This window comes from Urocitellus parryii, chromosome 14, assembly GCF_045843805.1.
Source record: "Urocitellus parryii isolate mUroPar1 chromosome 14, mUroPar1.hap1, whole genome shotgun sequence".
NCBI lineage: Eukaryota > Metazoa > Chordata > Mammalia > Rodentia > Sciuridae > Urocitellus > Urocitellus parryii.
The window spans coordinates 2,090,092-2,110,510 of record NC_135544.1 but is presented as its reverse complement, the minus strand read 5'-3'; the positions used below and the strand labels follow the sequence as shown (position 1 = coordinate 2,110,510).

The 20,419-nt window shown below is 40.5% G+C and overlaps 1 protein-coding gene across 5 annotated transcripts in view; it reads right to left on the bottom strand.

Moving 5' to 3' along the window:
• Rbpms (RNA binding protein, mRNA processing factor) overlaps window positions 1–18,897 on the bottom strand; it is a 168,461-nt gene extending 149,564 nt beyond the window's left edge. For all 5 annotated transcript variants that reach the window (XR_003303069.2, XM_077792569.1, XM_026414048.2 and 2 more), the window contains exon 1: window positions 18,278–18,897. Coding sequence is in view for 4 of the 5 variants with exons in the window: in XM_077792569.1 (XP_077648695.1) it covers window positions 18,278–18,343 (66 nt within the window). In the remaining variant the exon portion in view is untranslated. The remainder of the gene's footprint in view (window positions 1–18,277) is intronic.
• Between the last annotated feature and the right edge of the window lie 1,522 nt (window positions 18,898–20,419).

Genomic DNA, 20,419 nt, shown 5'->3' with positions numbered 1-20,419 from the left:
CTATTTAATTATTTTACTTTAAAGGGGAAGATTTTTAGGTATGTGAGTTATATCTCAAAAACGTTGTGTCTTATTACAAGAATAAAAATGATGGTGTACATCAGTAGACAACTCCGAGGTCTTCAGAACACTCTGATATATATCAAATCTTTGATCAAGGAACCTCTAAATGTTTTCAGGTGCTAATTGATTAACAGAGACTACAGGTGTGGAAAAGACCTCTGCCATTAGTGCTGAACCAGCTAAAGATAGGAGAGTCAATTTAGGGTCTGAGGATCTGATTTGGAGTTCCCCCAGATACAGTGGGAAAGGAGTAAAGACTTGATTGTGGCAAGGGAAGTCAAAGGTCACCCAGATTTTCTGACACCTAGCAATGCTGTAACTGAGTGACTTGCCTCCTTGACAAGAAGGTACCACATGACTTATCACAAAGGGCTTAGGCAAGTTCCATGTCTCAAATTCCTCTAGGAAGGCAGGATCCTGAGAAGTGTTAGGCTTAGGAGAACTCCAGATTCCTTGAAATAAACTTCTCTAAAGAAAAGAGGAGTTCAAACTAGCAGTGAGTACACTGTCACAAGACAGATTTAAATTAATTGCCTAGATTAAAAGCCAGACTTTTTGATTTATTTGCTGTGACTTAGAGCAAATTTAACTCAATCACCTCAGATTGTAAATTTAGGAATGAGAATGCTTGGTAGCTATGTCATACTGTTGTGAGGATTAAATGAGTTAACACACATGAACCAAGGTGAATGCAACTAGGACAAAGTAGAAAAGGCCCCCTTTGCCACCAGTAAGTGAGGCGTGTCCTTCACGGCACTTAACACAGAGTGCAATTTGATATTTACTTAAGCTTTTGTTTGTTTCATATACACTTCCTCACTACCATCAAGGACAGTGTCAGATTGCTGCTCACCTTATCACCAGGGCCTAATACAGTAGAAGTTTATCTCTGGATAATTTACTATCTTTGGAATGACTATATCACTTAGAAATTATAGATTTAGTTTTCAAGATTAAGAGCCACCAATGACTGATAAACAGCTATGCTGTTCAGAAAAGGCAAAATGAAGGAACAGAATAACAACTGGAATCATGGGATAGATCAATGGCTTCAAGGAAGTTAAGGGGGCAGAGTCAAAGAGAAAAATTCCTTGTTTTACCTGTATGCTCTTCTGAAGAGCTTGCATGGCCTTGCAAACTAAGATATTGAAGAAGAAGAAGAAGAAGAAGAAGAAGAAGAAGAAGAAGAAGAAGAAGAAGAAGAAGAAGAAGAAGAAGAAGAAGAAGAAGAAGAAGAAGAAGAAGAAGAAGAAGAAGAAGAAGAAGAAGAAGAAGAAGAAGAAGAAGAAGAAGAAGAAGAAGAAGAAGAAGAAGAAGAAGAAGAAGAAGAAGAAGAAGAAGAAGAAGAAGAAGAAGAAGAAGAAGAAGAAGAAGAAGAAGAAGAAGAAGAAAGGTAAAGGAAAAGGAAAGAAAGTCTTAGCATATTGGCATTGGGTTCTAAGATGTCTAACTTTGTACTGATTGGGAAACCAATGTCAGATGAATAAAAATTCTTTAAAATAAGCCCAAACATGTACCATTCATTTACTTCTTATTTCTTCAAAACTAACAGGCAGATACATCACTCCTGCTTCCAACTTATGGCTGTGAAACTCTCCTACTTCAGGGCCCATTTCTCTTTATTTAAATCTTAAAGAGTTCCTCCAGGCCCACACTTTTCCACAAGACCTGTTTTACTCTGGTCCACACTGATCTCTCTTGCTCTCTCCTTGTATATTACATAATGTTGTCCATTTATATAGAATCTCAATTTATTCTCCCACTGTTTCCTGTGTCCACTGGGATCTTTCCAGGTAGACAGAAAAACGGTGTAGTCACTTCTAAATCTGGCAGAAAGGACAACACTGGGCTCTAGCTCTACCTTCAACAAATACCAATCACTGTACCCCAGAGGGGTCATACCTTCTCCCCACTAATCAATGCTCTCTTTGCCAGCTATCAACCTGAATCAAAGACTCCAGGAAAAGAAGCATGCATTTATTTGCCAGGGAGCTTCCAGCTCCTTTGAGAAAGGTGCTAGGATGCATAAAAATTCCGTATTTCATGAGCTCAATGGGAATTTACCCTGCAATACTGTTAGAGTAAATGCCAAAAGAGATGCAAATTCCACTCACATAACAAACGGGATGAGTCAAGACGGAGGCTTCCATTACATCTGCTCATTTCCTAGAGTCACACTCAAACAACATGTGTGCAGGCTTTGTGGAAGGGTGTACACTCCACAGAATGTTCTGGTAACAATTAAGTAGGCCTGTGGGCTGGGGTTGATGGTGATTGCCCTGCCCACACGGGGAGACCTGAGCTGCACTCCTGAGGCAGTATTTGGCTCTTGGTATGTTGTGGGCATCCGCAGCAAAAACAGCCTGTGCGGTGGGGGCGGAAGAATGCCCTGAAGGGTCGAGGAGGACTTGGGGAGGCTTCCACACTGGAGCTCCAGGCCTTCCTCGACTGAGAGGGGAAGGGAACATTTTCAGAAGTAGATGTGTATCTTGATCTGCACCCAATAAAAGGTACTGTTGATTTAACTGTAATTATAAAGTTCCTTCCAGATATATAATCAGCTAGCTGTCCACCAAAATTTCTGTGAAACTGACCAATGTCTAAGATTGTCATCACCTCAGGGGCAAACCAGTCATGTGACCAGAAAAATAGAGACAAAGGTCTTAGCCACTGATTCTGAAACACAATTCTATGCTGTAACATATATAAAATCAGAATGGACCTTCCAGTACAGCTGAACTAGCAGTGTTATTAGTTCACCTGACAAATGTTAGAGCTAATTCAATGAGATTCTGTACACGTACACAAAACACCCAAATATACCACCCTTATCAGCAGACATTAACAGCCAGCAAAATATATCAAGCATCTAATACATATGATCATAAAGTTAACACTTTCCATTGCATTTCCCAGAAATTATCTGCTAGTCATTGTAGTGCCTATCAAAGCAATCAGGCATTGTCTTGAAATGGATTGAAAGAAAAAAAACTCAATGTAACATCCAGGTGTTGCATGGATCAGGCTGGAATATCAATTATGAAGCAGGGATAGAATACAATAAACATTAAATGTTTTTAAAAGAATATATTACCTTTGACCCATAAATTCCACTTTTAAGACTAAGCTAAGGAAATCACTAAAGATATACACACAGAATTAGCTGGGAGGATGTACTGTTTATATCACAAAGCTGCAAAGTTCCATGCCCCATAATAAGTAATGGGTTAATAAATACATTTAAGACACATTCATACTATGACACAGTATGAATTAAAAATTGTGGCTGCAAAAAGAAAACTACTGACATGCAAAGGCAATCATAATGATGTTGAGTGAAAAAAATCAAATGTAAAACACATTATGATCTTAACACAGATGGTGTGCACGCATGTCTGCGTGTATGTGTAGAGAAAAGAATACATCTGAGAAAAGGAGTGTACAATTTTCTTTTTTCCTTTTTTTGTTTACCTGTGTTTTCTGGTGGGAGGGGCAAGGAAATAATGTATTTTTTAGTTTATTTGCCAATAAGAAAAAAAAAGACTTTATATTGTTGTTGCTGGTACTGAGAATTGAACCCATGGGCGCTTTACCACCGAGTTACATCCTCAGTCCCTTTTATTTTTTCATTTTGAGACAGGGTCTCACTAAGTTGCTGAGGGTCTCCATAAATTGCTGAGGCTGGCTTTGAACTTCCAATCCTCCTGCCTCTTTCTCCCAAGTGCTGGGAGCACCACTCATACTTGGCACGAAAGACCTGGCACAAAAAATCTCTGCTGTGCCCCACTTGCTATAGAAATGATTACTAGATATTTCTAATATGAGGACCTTGAATATCCTGGAAACCACCTCAGAGCTTTACTATGAACATAAGCTTACTTTTTATTCTATCCCAGTACATGAAATTCCCTAATTCTATCCCTGTACATGAAATTCCCTAATTCTATAAGGCTGCAAATTAATTCATTAAAACTGGGGAAGGAGAGATGGTATTTATAGAAGGCTCTCTAAGGAATATGATTGCAACTTCAATTTGGAAAACATAATGCTAGTTAGATTAGTAGAGAGATATCAGAGAGCACTGGAATGAAGAGAGGACAAGATAAAACTGCTAGATTTCTAGACCTGGATCATCTTAAATGCAGGAGCTCCCAAGATTCATTACTGTATTGGGAAAAAATAACATTTTTTTCAGTGACTTTAAGGTAAGGTCACCAATAGGATTCCTCTGTCTAATCATGACTCATGATATTACAAGAGAAACAAACAATTTCATGTTGATGAAAATTCCCACAAGGTTTCCTGGAACAGACAGGAGGGGACAGTTAATGATCAAGACATCTCAGGTAGGGCTGGGGATATAGGTCAGTGGCAAAGCTCATGCTTAGTATGCCCAAGGCCCTGGGTTCTATACTCAAAACCCCAAATATCTCGGTTGCATAATGGCCAAAGCCCATAGTACTTTAGAGTCCCTGCTCCCTCCCCATGGACTTTTGTTTTTGTTCTTAAGATTCAGAGTCAGCAGGCTGGGTGCACTATGACCAAATGGCAACAGATGCTGGTCCTGCAAAGGGCAAGATACTTCCCTTTGATCTTTTAAGAACATAGAAAGCATGGACAAACATTCCTGTCTGTACTTTGATTTGGGGCTCACCAGTAGTTTCATGAATGTTTAGAGTTGCGGAAAAACCAGCTCCTACACTAATATAATCAGATATACTACATTCCTGAATCCATCTAAATCATAAATGAACCTACAAGCAATGTACCCGCTGTGACTGGTCTTCTGTGACTGTTCTTCCAAGCTACGCTTGCAAGGCAGAGACACAAACATTCTCAATGCAATCACCTGAGTGCCATTACTCTGCCTCTGGATATTGAACAGAGCTTAGAGCTTAGAGCATGGAGCACACTAGGTAAAAATAGAAAGTATAGGTAGTAACCGGAAAATTAGTGACATCAGAAGAACAAAAAACATGCCAAATGTATACCGTTCCTAAGCTCCCCCAAATGAATCCAAATCAATATAAATTTCTATATAAATTGTAAATTGATAATTTGAAAAAGGTTAATGTTATAAGTTAACAGTTTGAAAATTTTCATAAGAAGGGCTGAGAAGAAGTTCAGTGGTAGAGCACTTGCCAAACATGCAGGAGGCCCTGTATTCAATCCCCAGCACTGCAAAAAATAACAATAAAATTAAAATGCATTAAGAAAATGAGAAAACCTACCAACACTTCAGACACTGGAATCTGCAATAGAATAAACTGTACCTACAAACTTTGGAATTTACCATAATGCAGGTTTCTTCTGAAAACACCCCTGCTTCATATTTAAAATAGTCTTCCCGAACATTTACTACATAAACAAAACTCTTTCAAAATGAGATCTGAGTGGCAACTTTAATCTTATCTCTGCAATTCTGTTAAATATCTGGTGCTTCAAGCAAATATTCCACCCCTCCACCCTAACACACACACTGCTCAAACATATTAGCCTGCTTTTCTAAAAATATACTCGTAATAAGCCTAAAAACAGTGGTGTAACAATGTATTTTCTCTGAAAAGATGTTTGATGTTTTTAACTAAAAATTGAGTAAACTACAAAATCATTCTCCAAAAAACGTGTTTCTAATTATTTGTGAAAAGATTTATATTCCAGGGGAAAAAAATGCTCTAGAAGAACAGAAGTTCAATGCTGCAAGTCAGCAAGAATTTATAAAGGCAAAATAATTCTGATAAGACCTAACTACTTAGCTCGAAATATAAATTCAGGATCCTGCTGAACAAATACTGACAAAGTGAATGGTCACTTTGAAGTGGAAAGAGGGAACATTCCAGTGCAGGGCAAGGGGATATTTCTTCATTATGGATCCACTATCACCCCAAAGATTACAAATCCCTTCTTTGTTGGTCTATATACTATATTTTATAGGCATTATTTACTATGGAGTAATCAAACTGAAAAGATAGTAGTTGACATAGTAATTCAAATTTATTTTCAGGATTTTGGTTAGCAAATTACAGCACCCAAACTTTCATGTTATGAATTAAACATACAAAAATTATTTTCTTTTGCTTTCCCCATCCCGTGTGTATTTCTCATTTTGAGGGCCATGAGATTTTCTGAGCAAAATTTGAAAGCCCATGTAAAGGCTGAATGTCACTGCGTATAATTCTGCAAAGAGGGTTCTTTTTCTCCTCCCCCACCCCAACCCGCCCCCTGGGGGTAGTAGGAAGCCCAGCAGTCCTGAAGAAGCGGTGAGCCTACTCTTGCATTTCTTTGGCTTTCACAGTGGGTGCTGCCAGGCACTTAGACTCTAGGAGGGCGTGCTGGGAGCAGATCTTCTCCTTTCTCCCCTCCTCCATTAGAATAGCTAAAGCCGAGGTTCATTTCCTAACTCTGGTTTTCTGCATAACCCCTCCTCAACACAAAGACTCAGGATGGGCCTTCAGGAGTCCTTTTGTTTAGAGAGGGTCATTTCCTGACTTTAGCTCACACCCACAGACTCCCACCCATTTCACATAGAGAGGCACTGACTTGCTTCCTAGAAACCAAAACAAAACAATTTCAGGTATGAAAATCAGGCACAAGAAATTTTTTTTCAAAAAAAAAAAAAAAACTTCCAAAGTCCAGTACTTCCACCATATAACAAATGAAACAGAGGTAAGTGAGATCTAAAGTTGTTTTTTTTTTTTCACTTAAAAAGCTTAAAACTATCCCTACCCCAACAGCCCACCCATGTCATGAGGCATTCTTATCACATCCAGGAAAAGAAAAATGGAAACATGGACGTTAGGATTCTGTTGATGAACAGCAATATTTTCTATACAATCCCTACCTTTATTTAAGGAAACAAAGGCTTAAGTGAGCTGCTTAAGTGACTGACTAGGTCCCACAGAAAACACAAGAGATAATAATGAATTGAAAAACATCTGAGGAGTGCAATTAGTCAAAAACTGACTTCCCTAAAGCTTTATAATCTACTGGTTCTGAGATTATCAGATAATGGATGATGGGGGAGTTAAGAAGTCTGACCAAGGTCAGGGATGTACATAAATGCCATTGAGATAATCCAATGATTCTGCATTTTCATGAGTATACTGGTCTGCTCAATCAACAGGTGGCCGGGCAGTGTAATGCCAAGTAACACTGATTTACATCTTACATTTCTTTTTTCTACTAGAAGGCAAAAAAAGAAAGAAAGCTCCAGAATCTGTAAGGCTAGTGAGGAGGCTCCCCTAGAGCTGGCAAAGCAAATTAGATGCCCCTTTGTGGTGCTAGATTTGTCTATCTGAAGCCAACACTATCCTGAGTTATGCACTATTTTCTTTTGGTAGGCAAAAGAAAGCACAGCGACCTTGAGGCTAGACTTCAAACTAAAGGACCAAAAGTGGTAAGTCTATATATACAAATCAATTCCACTTGGGATATTAACATTAACCCTGGCAATCCTTGAGTCACATCTGTGAAATAGGAATCACATTCCTGTTGCCCTACTTTTACTAAAGTTCAGTCACTCCATGCCAGGCCTGCATTTGTCTCCGGGTTCCATGGAACTATGTAGACAAAGGAAAAGATTCCGTTGTGTGTGAATATATTATCAACCCCCACAAGGGAACCATCACCGACCATCCAGACAAGAATTCTGACTCAAAAGGATGTAAGATGATAATTGTGGTTTCTGGAGTAATAAAGAGAAGATAGAAATCCAGGAAAGATCACTTCTAAGGCAGAAATAATGAAAATTTATTCTGAAAACCATAGGGAAAAACGTGTACAGGCTTCAGCATTTGAAGGATGGCTTGTATTTATTTCACAAATAATAATGTATTGGGCAGTGCTGAGTATTGTTCTACACATCAGGGTTTTTAAAGTATTAAGACAGAAAGTCCCTGCTGCAGGGAGTTACATTCCTGGAGCACAAGATAAGTACAAAAAGCACATAAGAAGATGTCAAAGGTTAAGAGCACTACCTGGAGAATAAAGAGGTATGGTAGGGATTGGGAACATAGGGCTAATTTAAACTTGGGGTCAAAGGTCTCTCTGGGATGATATCTGAAGTGAGATCAGAATGAATGGTTGAGATGCGGCTGCCCAGTAAAACTTCTGGCTTTAGGGCTTTTTAGGCATACAAAAAGGCAAGCACAAAGGCCCTGAGGCAGGAACAAGTTTGGCAAGTTGTAGATATCTAAATAAGGTCCAAACAACTGAAGCATAATGAATTAGGTTGTGATTCCTTGCAGATGAGGTCAGAGATCCATCAGGTCCCAGATCACATGAATCTGGTGTGCCACTGGAAATTTTTAAGCTCGTATCAACCAGCTATAAAACCTCAGACAAATTAATCTCTCAGAGCCTCAGTTTTCTTATCCCTAAACATGCTTCATTTGACTTGTTAAGCCAGGCATGGTGGCGCATGCCTGCAATCCCAGTGGCTTGGGAGGCTGAGACAGGAGAATCCAGAGTTCAAACCCAGCCTCTGCAACTGTGAGGCACTAAGCAACTCAGTGAGACCCTATCTCTAAATAAAATACAAATTAGGGCTTTGGATATGGCTTAGTGGTCAAGTGCCCGTGAGTTCAATCCCCCGTACCAAAAAAAAAAAAAAAAGAAGTAATGTTAAAAGCTTGGGTAGAGGGACTGGGGAGTGCAGCTCAATGGTAGAGGGCTGGCCTATCATGCACAAAGCCCTGGGTTCAATCCTTAGAACTGCCAAAAGGGGGGGGGGGGGAGCAGATAGAGATACTTTCTCCATAAATGTTTAATTAACATGCAAAAATCATAAGAGCTTTTTAAGTTTGATTGTATTTGGATTTTCACCTGATCTCCAATTCACCCTCCAATTTTCCTAAACACACTGGGAAAAACTGAAAGGAAAAATTTTGCAATTAGAACGGCTCAACATCAGCTCTAAGGATTCTTTTGCTTGTTAGTGGAAAATGTCTGGAGTTTCTGGGAAAAAAGGAATTGAGTTTAGAAGAATCTAGTGAGCCCAGTAGTGGCTCACGAGATTCCAGCACTTTATACCAATTTTCTTGTTCTTTCTACTCTGATAAGGAGGGTTCCAAAGAGCAGCACTACACGTAACAAGGGTTTTGTTCCCAGTCAAACAGCAACCAGGGGCAAGCACAGGATGAAGTACAAGTCCTCCCACCCTCCCTCCACCTCCCCAAACACATCCTGAGGGGGTTGGAGCAATACTGTATTTTAAAACAGATGCCTCTGGAAACTCACACATTCTTAAGTCCTGTAAATCACACATGCTGGGTAAAGCAATTACACTTTTGTAGCACTTCCCCTCTGAGCACAAAGGAAATTCTGCTACTTCTGTAATAAGATCGCACTTTCAATGTGCACCTTTTCCCACCAGCTATCCATCCTATAGGTGAGCAAAGAGGCAGTTTCACAAAACAAGATCCTCTGGATTGAAGAAGAAAAAATTTTATAACCCTTACAATATAATGTTGGCCACCTACCAGCATTACCTTCCTGGTGACATGTAAGAATTCAGGAAAATTAGAGGAACATCATTAAATCTAATTCATAATTAAAAGTAGAAGTTGGCCTCTAACTTACTCTCTTGGTTGGAGAGGATCTCAATTTTGAGTCTCAGATTTCTTATACCTTTGCTAAATCCTAGGTGCTGACAGGATTGAACTAGGCTGCTTAAATATTCCCTTGTCTTTTTAATTTGTGTAACAACACAATACTGGAGACTGGCACTTAGATCTACCTTCCCAGATGTAACAGGCATTTATTACTGCCACCTCTCTTTAAAAGTCCTACATATTACGAATCATAATGGTTATAGGGGTTAAAACACAAAAGAAATTCAAATGCAAGTTGTTGTTGTTTAAGTTCCTGGACTAATTTTCTTTCACCTGACACTGAGCTGGGCTTCAAAAAAGGCAGCAAACTTTTAGAAAAGCATGAAAGGGATAAATGGAAAATATGACCCACAGAACCCTCTTTTTTCTTTGACACAGCTCTGTCACCGTTCCTCCTGGGCTTGGGCTGCTGGCCAAAGGTGCATCCTATTTTCACTCCACCTCCAATGAAGTCAAAAAAGAACAAAGCAGCTAAGAGAAATTTTGTCTTATGAAAACATTTGAGCCTCTCTAGATTTTATGGCAGGTTGATTTTCCCTTCTAGGTGAAGAGGTGGGAAAAGAAAAGTTGGAGAAATGAAAGCCAGGGAATTAATATCAAATTTAAATTAAAACAAATCAGTGAGACTCGATGAAAGCAAAAAGCATACAAGAAATACCATATACACCTACACATTTTAAGCCCCCCAACCTACTTCCTAATAGGTAAGTTTGAGTTGTTTTTTTTCTTTTCTTTTCTTTTTTTTTTTTTTTTTTTGGTACCAGGGATTGAACTCAGGGGCACCTGACCACTGAGCCACATCCCCAGCTCTATTTTGTATTTTATTTAGAGACAGAGTCTCACTGAGTTGGCTTTGAACTTGCAATTATCCTGTCTCAGCCTCTAGAGCAGCTAGGATTACAGGCAAGGGCTCTAATAGGGAAGTATACCAAATATCTTAAATGTTATAACTCAGCTGAGTATGTGTAATGCGTCTTTATGTTAGTAAATTAAAGAACACTTTCTAAAAGTTGTCGCAATTTTTTTCTGAGAATTTGTAATTCTCCCTTAATATCCACCTTCTCTCTCTTTTTTAATATCTTTATTTTTTTTTAATTTGTTTATTTTTATGCGGTGCTGAGGATCGAACCCAGGGCCTCACGAGTACGAGGCAAGCACTCTACCACTGAGCCATAACCCCAGTCCCCATCTTCGTTTTTTCAAACATGGCTTCATATTTTAGGTAATTTCTTTTTTTCTCTTTCCTTGCTTATCCTCACAAGGTTCCTAAGAATTAGGAATTCAATTTCCTGGGCACACATTCACAAGATCCACATTTTAAATTACCAGCTATATATTCAAGAATTGTTCTGAAAATTCTATTCTAAGATCAGACCTTTCTTCTGCACCCCAAATTCAACATCTTTACCTCCTAAGCTGTTTTTTGCCCCTTCCCCTTGAAAACTCTATATTTTGTATTTCTACAAATACAATTATCCTTTAGTTAGTCATCCAAAGGAGAACCCCAAAAGGCTTCAAGAATTTTGTCTTATGAAAACATTTGAGAATGTCTCCTAGTCTTCCCTCCTGCACATTTAACAGTTACCCAAGGCCATGATAGTGCCCTTTTGTCCCCACTTCACCTCCCATAGCCTTATACTTTTGAAACCAGGACTCCTGCAGCAGTAGCCTCATTAACTTCTCCACTGCATGTCCCTTCCCCTGGAAGTCCCAAGGATGCCACCTTCTGCCACACCTCCACCCCAGTTCTCCATCAGAGGACACAGTCCTACTTTGTATCCTGGAAAGCAAGCTCCTGACAATGTCCCTTCCCCAGTTTCTCCCTTACTCCCCCTTCCTCTCTCCTGCCTTGCTTCTTCTAAGACTTTGTGTGTTCACAAAGTGATGACCCTTTGCCTAGACCATCTTTCCTCCAGTGTCACAACTTTTTCTCAAAATCCTTATTCAGATTTAACTCTAAGCTCCAATGTCTCTTCCACTTTCTTGGAACTGCTCTGTCACCTCTTCTCCTGGTAGGGTTGGCTGATGCGCAAATCAAACAATTAGCACCAGGCTTTATTATACCTATTTGTTTACAAAGGGCCATCCCCATTAAACTGTGTGAAACTTCAGGGTATGAAGTGCCTCTTCTGAATCTTGTCATCCCCATAATCTTCATATAAAGGCCCTACCTAGTCCATTAACCTAACCTCACAGTGCCTCAACTTTCCTCCCCACCAAATGAGGATCCAAATACCTACAGCAGCTTGTCATGAGGATGGGGAACAGCTGGTCAATACTCAGCCCACAGAAAATGTTCAGTGATTATTATTTCTTGAGTGAATGAAAAAAAATTTGATAATTTGATCGGTCAAATAACTATATTTCTCTTCTGCTATCAGCAATATTCACCAATGGGGCAACTTTATTCTGATAAGCTCAAACATGTCCTCTTCAGTCAGTTTCAAGCTCTAGGTCAAGCACCTCTCACACTCCCTCTCTGGCAAATACACACACAGAAGACATTGAAGTTGTTTAAAATATTCTCCAGGTGTACATTAAAGATAGTGATATGAGTGTGAGAAATCATATTCAAGTCATCCCCATAAATAAGCTTGTCTCCATCAGGGTCACGGCACTGACATCCTCTATCAACACAGCATCAATTTAAATACCTGGACCTCCAGGGCCTCCAGCCCACTGAACTATGCAGCCACTTTTGCTCCAGCTATTAAGGTTCATTCTCCTCATTCCTTCCTAAGTTTTTTTTTTCTTTCTTTCTTTGACCAAAGCAAGCACTGTTCAAGAGGAACATTTGCATTCCCTTTCCCCTACCCCCAGGCAGACACTAAGGTGCCAAATGAAACTGAACACAAACATTCCAAAGTGGCTGTCACACAGAGGAGGCTTGTTTGGGAACATAGGGAGCTCCCCGCTCTTCCACCTTCCGGAAGCCTATGGCCAGAAGGTCAAATGGAGTTTCACTGCAAAAACCCAATTCAAATGGTGAGAACCCAATGGTACCATGAGATGAGTGGTCCCACATTGACAGTGGCTCTAAGATAAGACTAGGCATTCACCTGTGCCCTCAAGATGAGGCTATTGATGACAGATCATTTCCCAGCGGGTCCATTCATAACTTCTTTAAATCCCCAGTGAGCAAGGGAACCCCTCAATATTAAATGAGTGGCTACTTGTTAATAGCTTATCTATACAAACACATCAACACCAACCTACCAATAAGGATATTCCACTTCTTTTTTTTTAATTTATAAAGAATAGCGTGTGTGTGTGTGTGTGTGTGTGTGTGTAGTAGAGTACTTACCTGGTCACAGGTACTGCCATTGGGTAAGTGTTGAGCATCAAGACTGTCATAAAATGCCATCAAAACTATTATAAAATGACATCAATCTTAAAAAAAAATGGTATATAAAAGGTGGGTGATGATCCCGGAGTTAAATGGAAATAACAAAGTAACTCCTGGACTTCTGAGAAAAAAACATCATCTCTATGGGATGGGACACCCAGTTGAGAGGCTAGTATAAAAATACAGGCTCAAACTTGAATCCTGCCTCGGAAACAATGCAGGCTGCCTCAGGAGAACAGAGGAGGAAGTTGAAGCAAATGGTCTGCAGAGTATAGAGATACATTAGGACAATTCTAAGTGCTGAATTTGAACTTTATTTTGTGGAGATTAGAGTAGCGTTTTAGAATTTGAAATATCAAAAGACGTAACTGTATAGTGTAAGGATGGTTTGAGGAAGGATACTAGAACAGAGAGACAGCTAAAGATACTAAAATGATCCAGGATAAAGTGATGATTAGATAAATATGAAGAAGGCTATGAGAACAGGCTAGATTCACGCAGCCAGGATGGTGACTAAAAACTACATATAACCAACCGGCTTGACTTGACTTGGGACACCTACAGATATCACAAGGGAATTTCATAAAATCTTCAAAGCAAAAAGGCATCTCATCTGTTCATTCTCACAGTCATTTTTTAAAAAAAAAGGAAAACAAAGGAAAGCATCAGAAAATGATTAATAACTATCCATAACCCACCAATTACATGAATTTTATTTACATTTGGTTTTACTTACATAAATATAAAGAGCAGCAAAATCTGCTCTTTTTATTTAATGTTACAACTTGAAAATTATCCCCTCAATAAAAACAGACTTCAGAACATTTGGAGCCACCAGAAAAGGAAAAAGGCAAGGAAGAATTTTTCCCAACACTTTACAGGGTGCATCACTGCCTTGCCGATACAGTGATTTCAAATTTCTGGCCTACAGAACTGAAAGAGAATAAGTGTGTGTGTGTGTGTGTGTGTGTGTGTGTGTGTGTGCGTGTGTGTATTTTTATATAATTTTTTCCCTTTAACAGCATATCCTTTAATGGCTGCCTAATATTTCCTTATTATAACTTTATAATGTTTTGCTTAGCAATTTCCCTATTAGATACAGTTTGTGAATCTTCAACATCATAAGTAACTGTTATAATTATTTCTATAAATAAGTCTTTATTATACCCTCTTTCCTTAGAGTAAATTCCTAATAATAAAAGCATTCAAAAAAAAGGGCTGGAACAAGTTTTGATACAAAATTACCAAAGTCCCTCAGAAAAGCTACACTAATTTCTGTTACCTTACCCCACACAGCTCTGAGTTCCCAATATACTTCCCTATTACCAGCACCAAACACTTTTATCCTCAAAGCAAAAATTAAAATGAACTTACAAATATAATACAAAAGCACCTCCAAAAAAGAACTACCTCATCAAAAACAAAACATTAAATGCCACTGGAAACAAGAATGCACATGTGCACAACGGTTTATCAAGGACATTATAAAACCATCCCTGAAAAATAACCCAAAACTGCATGCAATATTGACAGGGGTCTTGCAGCATCCTTCTACTATGAAGTCACTATATTTTCATCCAAATCACTGTCACCAAATCCTATTCTATAATTGAAATATAAGTTTTTTGTTTTAGATTTGATTTGCAATAACAAAGACTCCAAATTCAATTAAATTGCACAAAACCATTCTGTACCTTCCCAAAGTCATCATATAGATTCATCTTAAAGCTCAATGAAAACCTGACATGGCTACATCACTGACATTACCCTTTCTCTGTGTCAAGTATGAAAAACAATTGTCTTTACAATTCTCTTACTTTAGCAAAATTACTAAGCACTTTAAAGGAAGAAATGTGAAGTAAAGTTTGTATGAGTCTCTGAAAGGTTTGGCTTTACATGATTTCTGCCCAACATCTGCCAAACATCTTTTCGATCAATATTCCAATGGTGCCAAGTTTTTCACTTCTCTAGTTTTTCCTGAAATTGCTGTGGCTGAACTGACTTACACTATAAATAAAACTACTTCAACACAATAAAATGCCTGTTGGAAGTGATTTGTAAAAAGCCAAAATGTACCCAATGACATGAATAAAATAAAACTAAAAATAAAACTAAATTATATATTTATATGATTTCCAAGAGAAATTTCTATTTTGAAAATTCCATGCCCAGCAAATAAATTATTTCTGTCTATAAGACAGAAAGAGTCAATATATTAGAATATATTAAAAATTACAAATGATAACTAAGACAAATAATTATGGGTCTGTTAGGTATTTATTAACTTCATTAAAGTCTGATCATACAACTGGAGACAAATTCAAGAAATTATTTTATTAATTGTAAAGTAGTTAAAAAAATGATCTGACACCCTGTACATATCAATATAAACCTATAAATCTCAGATAACTCAGTAAGATTTGACAACTGGTTTTTTCTTTACAGAAACAACTTGCATAGGAATACACACAGAAAGCCAGTACATTCTGTCACCCGGTTGCCTAGCTAAATCTTAAATTATTCTCTTCAAAGTTTTAAACGCTGTCCAAAGCAGAAGTGCATATTCTACACAAATTCTCAAGAAACTTCCAACCTTAAAAAGCTGCAAAAATTCTCCTACATCCCATACCATTCATTCTATACCACTGGAGCCAAATAAGCAACAAGAAACTTTCAAATGGGGTTAAAACATACTGAATGATAAGAGAACTCATGTCAAAAATAGAAAACAAACAAACTTGGATTCTCCAACATGGAAGAAAGCCTAAACCACCCCAGCAATCTAGGAAATAAACTATTTTCTCTTAATTATGATTGGATTCATTTTTCCACATCAGTTCAATGGCCACCAGAGATTAAAACTAAGCATATTTTTCCTCTCTTGCCATTATGTATATGTACATGTTATATGTGTGTGTTCTGTTTACTGGAGTTTACCGCCAAGGCTTTTAAATGTGTTTGAGAGCAAATTGCTGAACGCCTGGGTGGGCAGGAAAAGGGTCCAGAGTGGTGGTTTTGTATAATGTCAAGCACATTAATGGGACTCACCAAATACTGTATTTATTTTACTTGTGGCTTTGGGGTGGGGGGGCGACATACCAGTATTTTTTCAAAAACAAAATGTAAAGCAAAAACAAGGAATCATCCAGACCAACTTATTCCCCCTGAATCTCTAACATTATAAACCCTCATTCTTCATTATATCTATATTATACATTCTACCTTGGGTGTAACTAGGTTCTGAAACCTTCCCAAGGGTCTTGTATTTAAAAAACAAGTGTTTTGCTAAAAATACTGATACTCTGAGTTCTATATACCATTCCTACCTGCAAAGGAATACCATCAGGACAACGAACAAGACAATGACAGCACTGGGATGGCAGTCATTGCACTAACTATACAGCAGCTCACAGTGAAAAAAGGCCAATACCTCAGTCCTAGAAGCTATTCAGCTGTGATAGTCAAGAGGAAAACATGACGTTCCTCTACATAATTTTAAGTTAACCGGATATGGTTTGGGGGACACACACACAAACCTATTTTGCTACCTACAAAACAAAACAAAAATCTCATTGTTCTGATTAAGTTTTTTTCCCAGTTTCAAGTTTTCTCAATTGGACTAAGGGAGAAAGATGATTTCACACCTGACATTCTTTTACCTTTAGAAGTAAAGGGTTTTGGCAATCTAACTGAAATGTTTCAGAAGCAGTGATTATCTTGATGTGCTAAGTGAATTAATTAAACAGCAATTTCTAAAAGCAAACTGGCATCATTTAAAAAAAATGTTAGTGATCAGGAAGTAAATTGCAAAGCAATCAATAAGGTTCAAGAAAAGAGTGAAACTTGCAAATTCAAGTGTCTCTTTCAAAAAGAATAATGATATTCCTATACTTGTAGAACAACAAGCGTGTAAAAAAACACTTTTCAAAATAATAAACTAGGCGACTTCCTCAAAAGGTAAGAAAACAGTTTTCAGCTTTTTGCAATTCACCTGGATTGCACAACCATACAACTGTGTTTTAAGAGAAAAATATTTTGCAGTTTCACATGACCTTAGGTCTCTCCTCTTATCTTGTACATAGCCCACTATACAAGTGGATAATGTCCAGGTCCTAGGTACATTGATGAATTCCTCTGCAATGTTTGGTTTCACTCTCCGAATTTCAGTCTGCACACAACACGGTGTCTCAACAATAATCTCACCACCCTAACTGCCTTAGTATCAGTTTACCTTCTGTGTCCTTTATTCGGACGTAATACCTGTAAAAACCCTTTACAGATTATATTAAGATGTGTATTTCCTGCATGTGCACTCTTAAGTTCCTTTTAGAATGTTTAAGAACTCAGTTATGTAGGATCTTTAAAAGCAAGAAAAACAGTTTCTTGGACTCCAGATAATGTACTTACAGGAACAGAATCATATGATATCACAAATATCTTAGCTGCAAAATCCTGAAACATTTGTTTCTGAGTTCCTCCCCTGCCCTGCACCCTGGTCCACACATTTACTAAATGTGTTTCTACAAAAGGAACGCTCTGCAGCCTCAAAACTTTTTTAAAATCATTACTTTAGTCGCACTACATAAAATTTATATCCTAAGTCAATGTCTTATTAAAACATCCTCGATGAGCACTTTTCACTTTTATTCTGCTCCCCCCATCCCACATCGCTCCGAAACATACAAAAGCTAATCGCCCAGGTTCAGGGGTCTTTGACTCATCAGAGAAGAATGCAGCTGATGAGTTATCTATTAATCCAAACTGTCTCGGCTAGGTATTTCACCAAGAATTTTTAACACTGAAAGAGAGGGAAGTGGGCAGGGAACTGAGGTGTCTTTTCACGAGAACTTTTCCCCGAGTTTCTTCCTTAACCAACCTCCTAAGTTTCAGTTCCAGACAGAGAGAACTAAGTTCTGACGCTCCTGGTCCAGATCGTCTGAGGTCACTCAGGAGTCAGCTCTCGATTCCGCTTTTAAAATCCCAGGCAAACAAAGCTCACCATTATACTTTAAAAAGTGTCCTCAAAGTCCTCAGAGTTACGCAATTGTGGACACGCAGACGCGCGTGGACACAGACACACGGTCCCGGAGCCACATTTCGGGGCTGCGTCTCGGGGCAACGAATATTCCCAAACCTTTCAACGCGGCGCCCCCTCCCCGAAGCGCAGCCGGGAGCCCGGGACGAGCGCCAGCGCCCGCCCGCCGGCCCGCACTTCCGACCCAGGTCGCACCCGCCACCGCACCGAGCCCCTCAGTACCTCTTCCTCCTGAAGGTTGGCCTCATTCGGGGTGTTCTCCTTCTCCGCTTTGCCGCCGTTGTTCATTTTCCCGGTCCTTCCTCGCGGGGCAGGGCAGGGGCGCGGGGCTGGGTGACGGCTCACTCGCCCACTTTTGCCTTCCCCGGGCGCCGGGGCTCCCTCGGGCGGGGGCCGCGGGCTGCGGGGGCTGAAGCCGGAGCAGCGGCGGCTGGGGCTTGGGCTCCGGCGGCGCGGCGACACAGCGGCGGCCCGCGACTCAGGAAATGCGAGGGAAAGAATGGGCCGGGCGCGGGCGCGAGCCGACGGAGCAGGGGACGGAGACAATCGGGACCCGGAGGGAGACCTGGAGAGGGAGGGCGGGCGCGAGGGAAGGAAGGAAGAAAGGATGGGGCGAAGACGCGCGTCCCAAGAGTGAGCCCTGAGAGTTGGGGATGTGGTCGAATTGGGGTTGGGGGCTGCTGCTGCCGGTGCCTAGCAGTTGCTGAAGGAGAGGACGAGAGGTGGCCAGAGAAAAGGAGGAAGAAGAGGTGGTCGTGGTGCGGGTCGGGGGCCGCGGCTGGGACGCTGGGACCCGTAAAGCCGCTGAGTGCGCGCTCCTGGCAGGCTTGGGGAGTACTGGATGGAAGCAGCTCCCTTTCTCTACCCTTTCTCCCTCCCCTCTCCTCTGCCCTCCCTCTCTTCCTCCCTCCGCCCTCTTTGGACGTGGGCTGCAGGCTTCAGCCCACAGGGATGGGACGAGGAATGAGAAGCCCCCCGCGGGAGGAGGAGCCGTGCCGAGCGCCGTGGCCCCGCAGCCGGATGGCGCGCGCCGGGGAGGGGAGGCTGGCCGGGCGGAAGCGGCCGACCCCAGACCCCGACTCCGCGGTGGGTTGGAGGGCGAGGGCCCGGGAGTTGGCGGGAAGAAGGTGAGGTCCTCCGATTTACTTGCGGGATCCCGGGGTCCCAACCTGCCCTGAGTTGGCGCGTGGGTTTGTGGAGGGGATTCGGGAAACCGAGGACCTGGCAGTGCTACTTTGTTAGCCTGCTTTTCACCAGGAAAACAAATTGCACCCCTATGCCCAAGCCTACCCTCCTGGTCAGTACCAATTGAGACCCAGTTGGCAGTTCTCCTAGTTGGCAGCTTAAAATGGGAAAGTTCAAGTGATACCGGGGACAGCCCACTCTGGGCCGGCTTTTTCAGGACCTGGTTTCAAACCCATTTCAAACGCCGGGGGTTCTAAGAAACATCTTCAGCCTACCCGCTGCGTTGTTGCTCTCAAGGCTTCGCATGTCTCACTGGACTATTCTGGAATCATTTGTTTACCTGGCAGTCTCCTCACTCTTAGGGGAGCTCCTTCCTGGAATGCAAGACTGTACCCCTTCTTATCTCTTTAATCCCACTGCTATTCAGATGAGCTACCTGGCACTCTGTAAATACTTGTTGGCTAAGTGAGTACTCCTTACTGCAAACAGAACTGGAGGTCAGCACAATACTCTGCAGAAGGTCAAAGCACCAAGTACTCAACATCTGGCCTGGTCATAATCCAACCTCAGAAGGATCGCAGAGCTTGTTTCCTCATCTATGTAATGGGAGAGTTATATGTAATTTCTCAAGATTTTAGAGGACATTACAGATGGATAGAGTTATAGCACCTAGGGCTCAATTCCTGACGAGTTTAGGTTTACATTACATGAAAGTTAACATTATTATTAAGGAGGTGGCCATTTCCCCCCCAATATTGAATTATTTAAGTTTTTGAATTTGACTGCTACAAACTAAAAATTTAAATTTCAAGCTGGGCCTGGTGGTGTATGCCTGTAATCCCAGTGACTCAGGAGGCTGAGGCTGAAGGATCATAAATTGTAGGCCAGCCTCAGCAATTTAACAAGATCCTCAGCAATTTAGGGACACTGTCTCAAAATAAAAAGAACTGGGGATTTTGCTCAGTGGTAAATTGCCCCGTTCAATGCTCAGTACCAAAAACAATTTCTTAAAAAAATTTTTACTCCATATATTGATAGACTCTACCTCACTTCTAACACCTAGGAATTCTCAGTGCACTCCTGTTCCTTTTGTGCCTAGCACCCATCACAACTTCTAATTATTATTTGCTTGCTTAACCATTTACAACTCCCCTTACTCCCCACCCCACCCCCAACTAG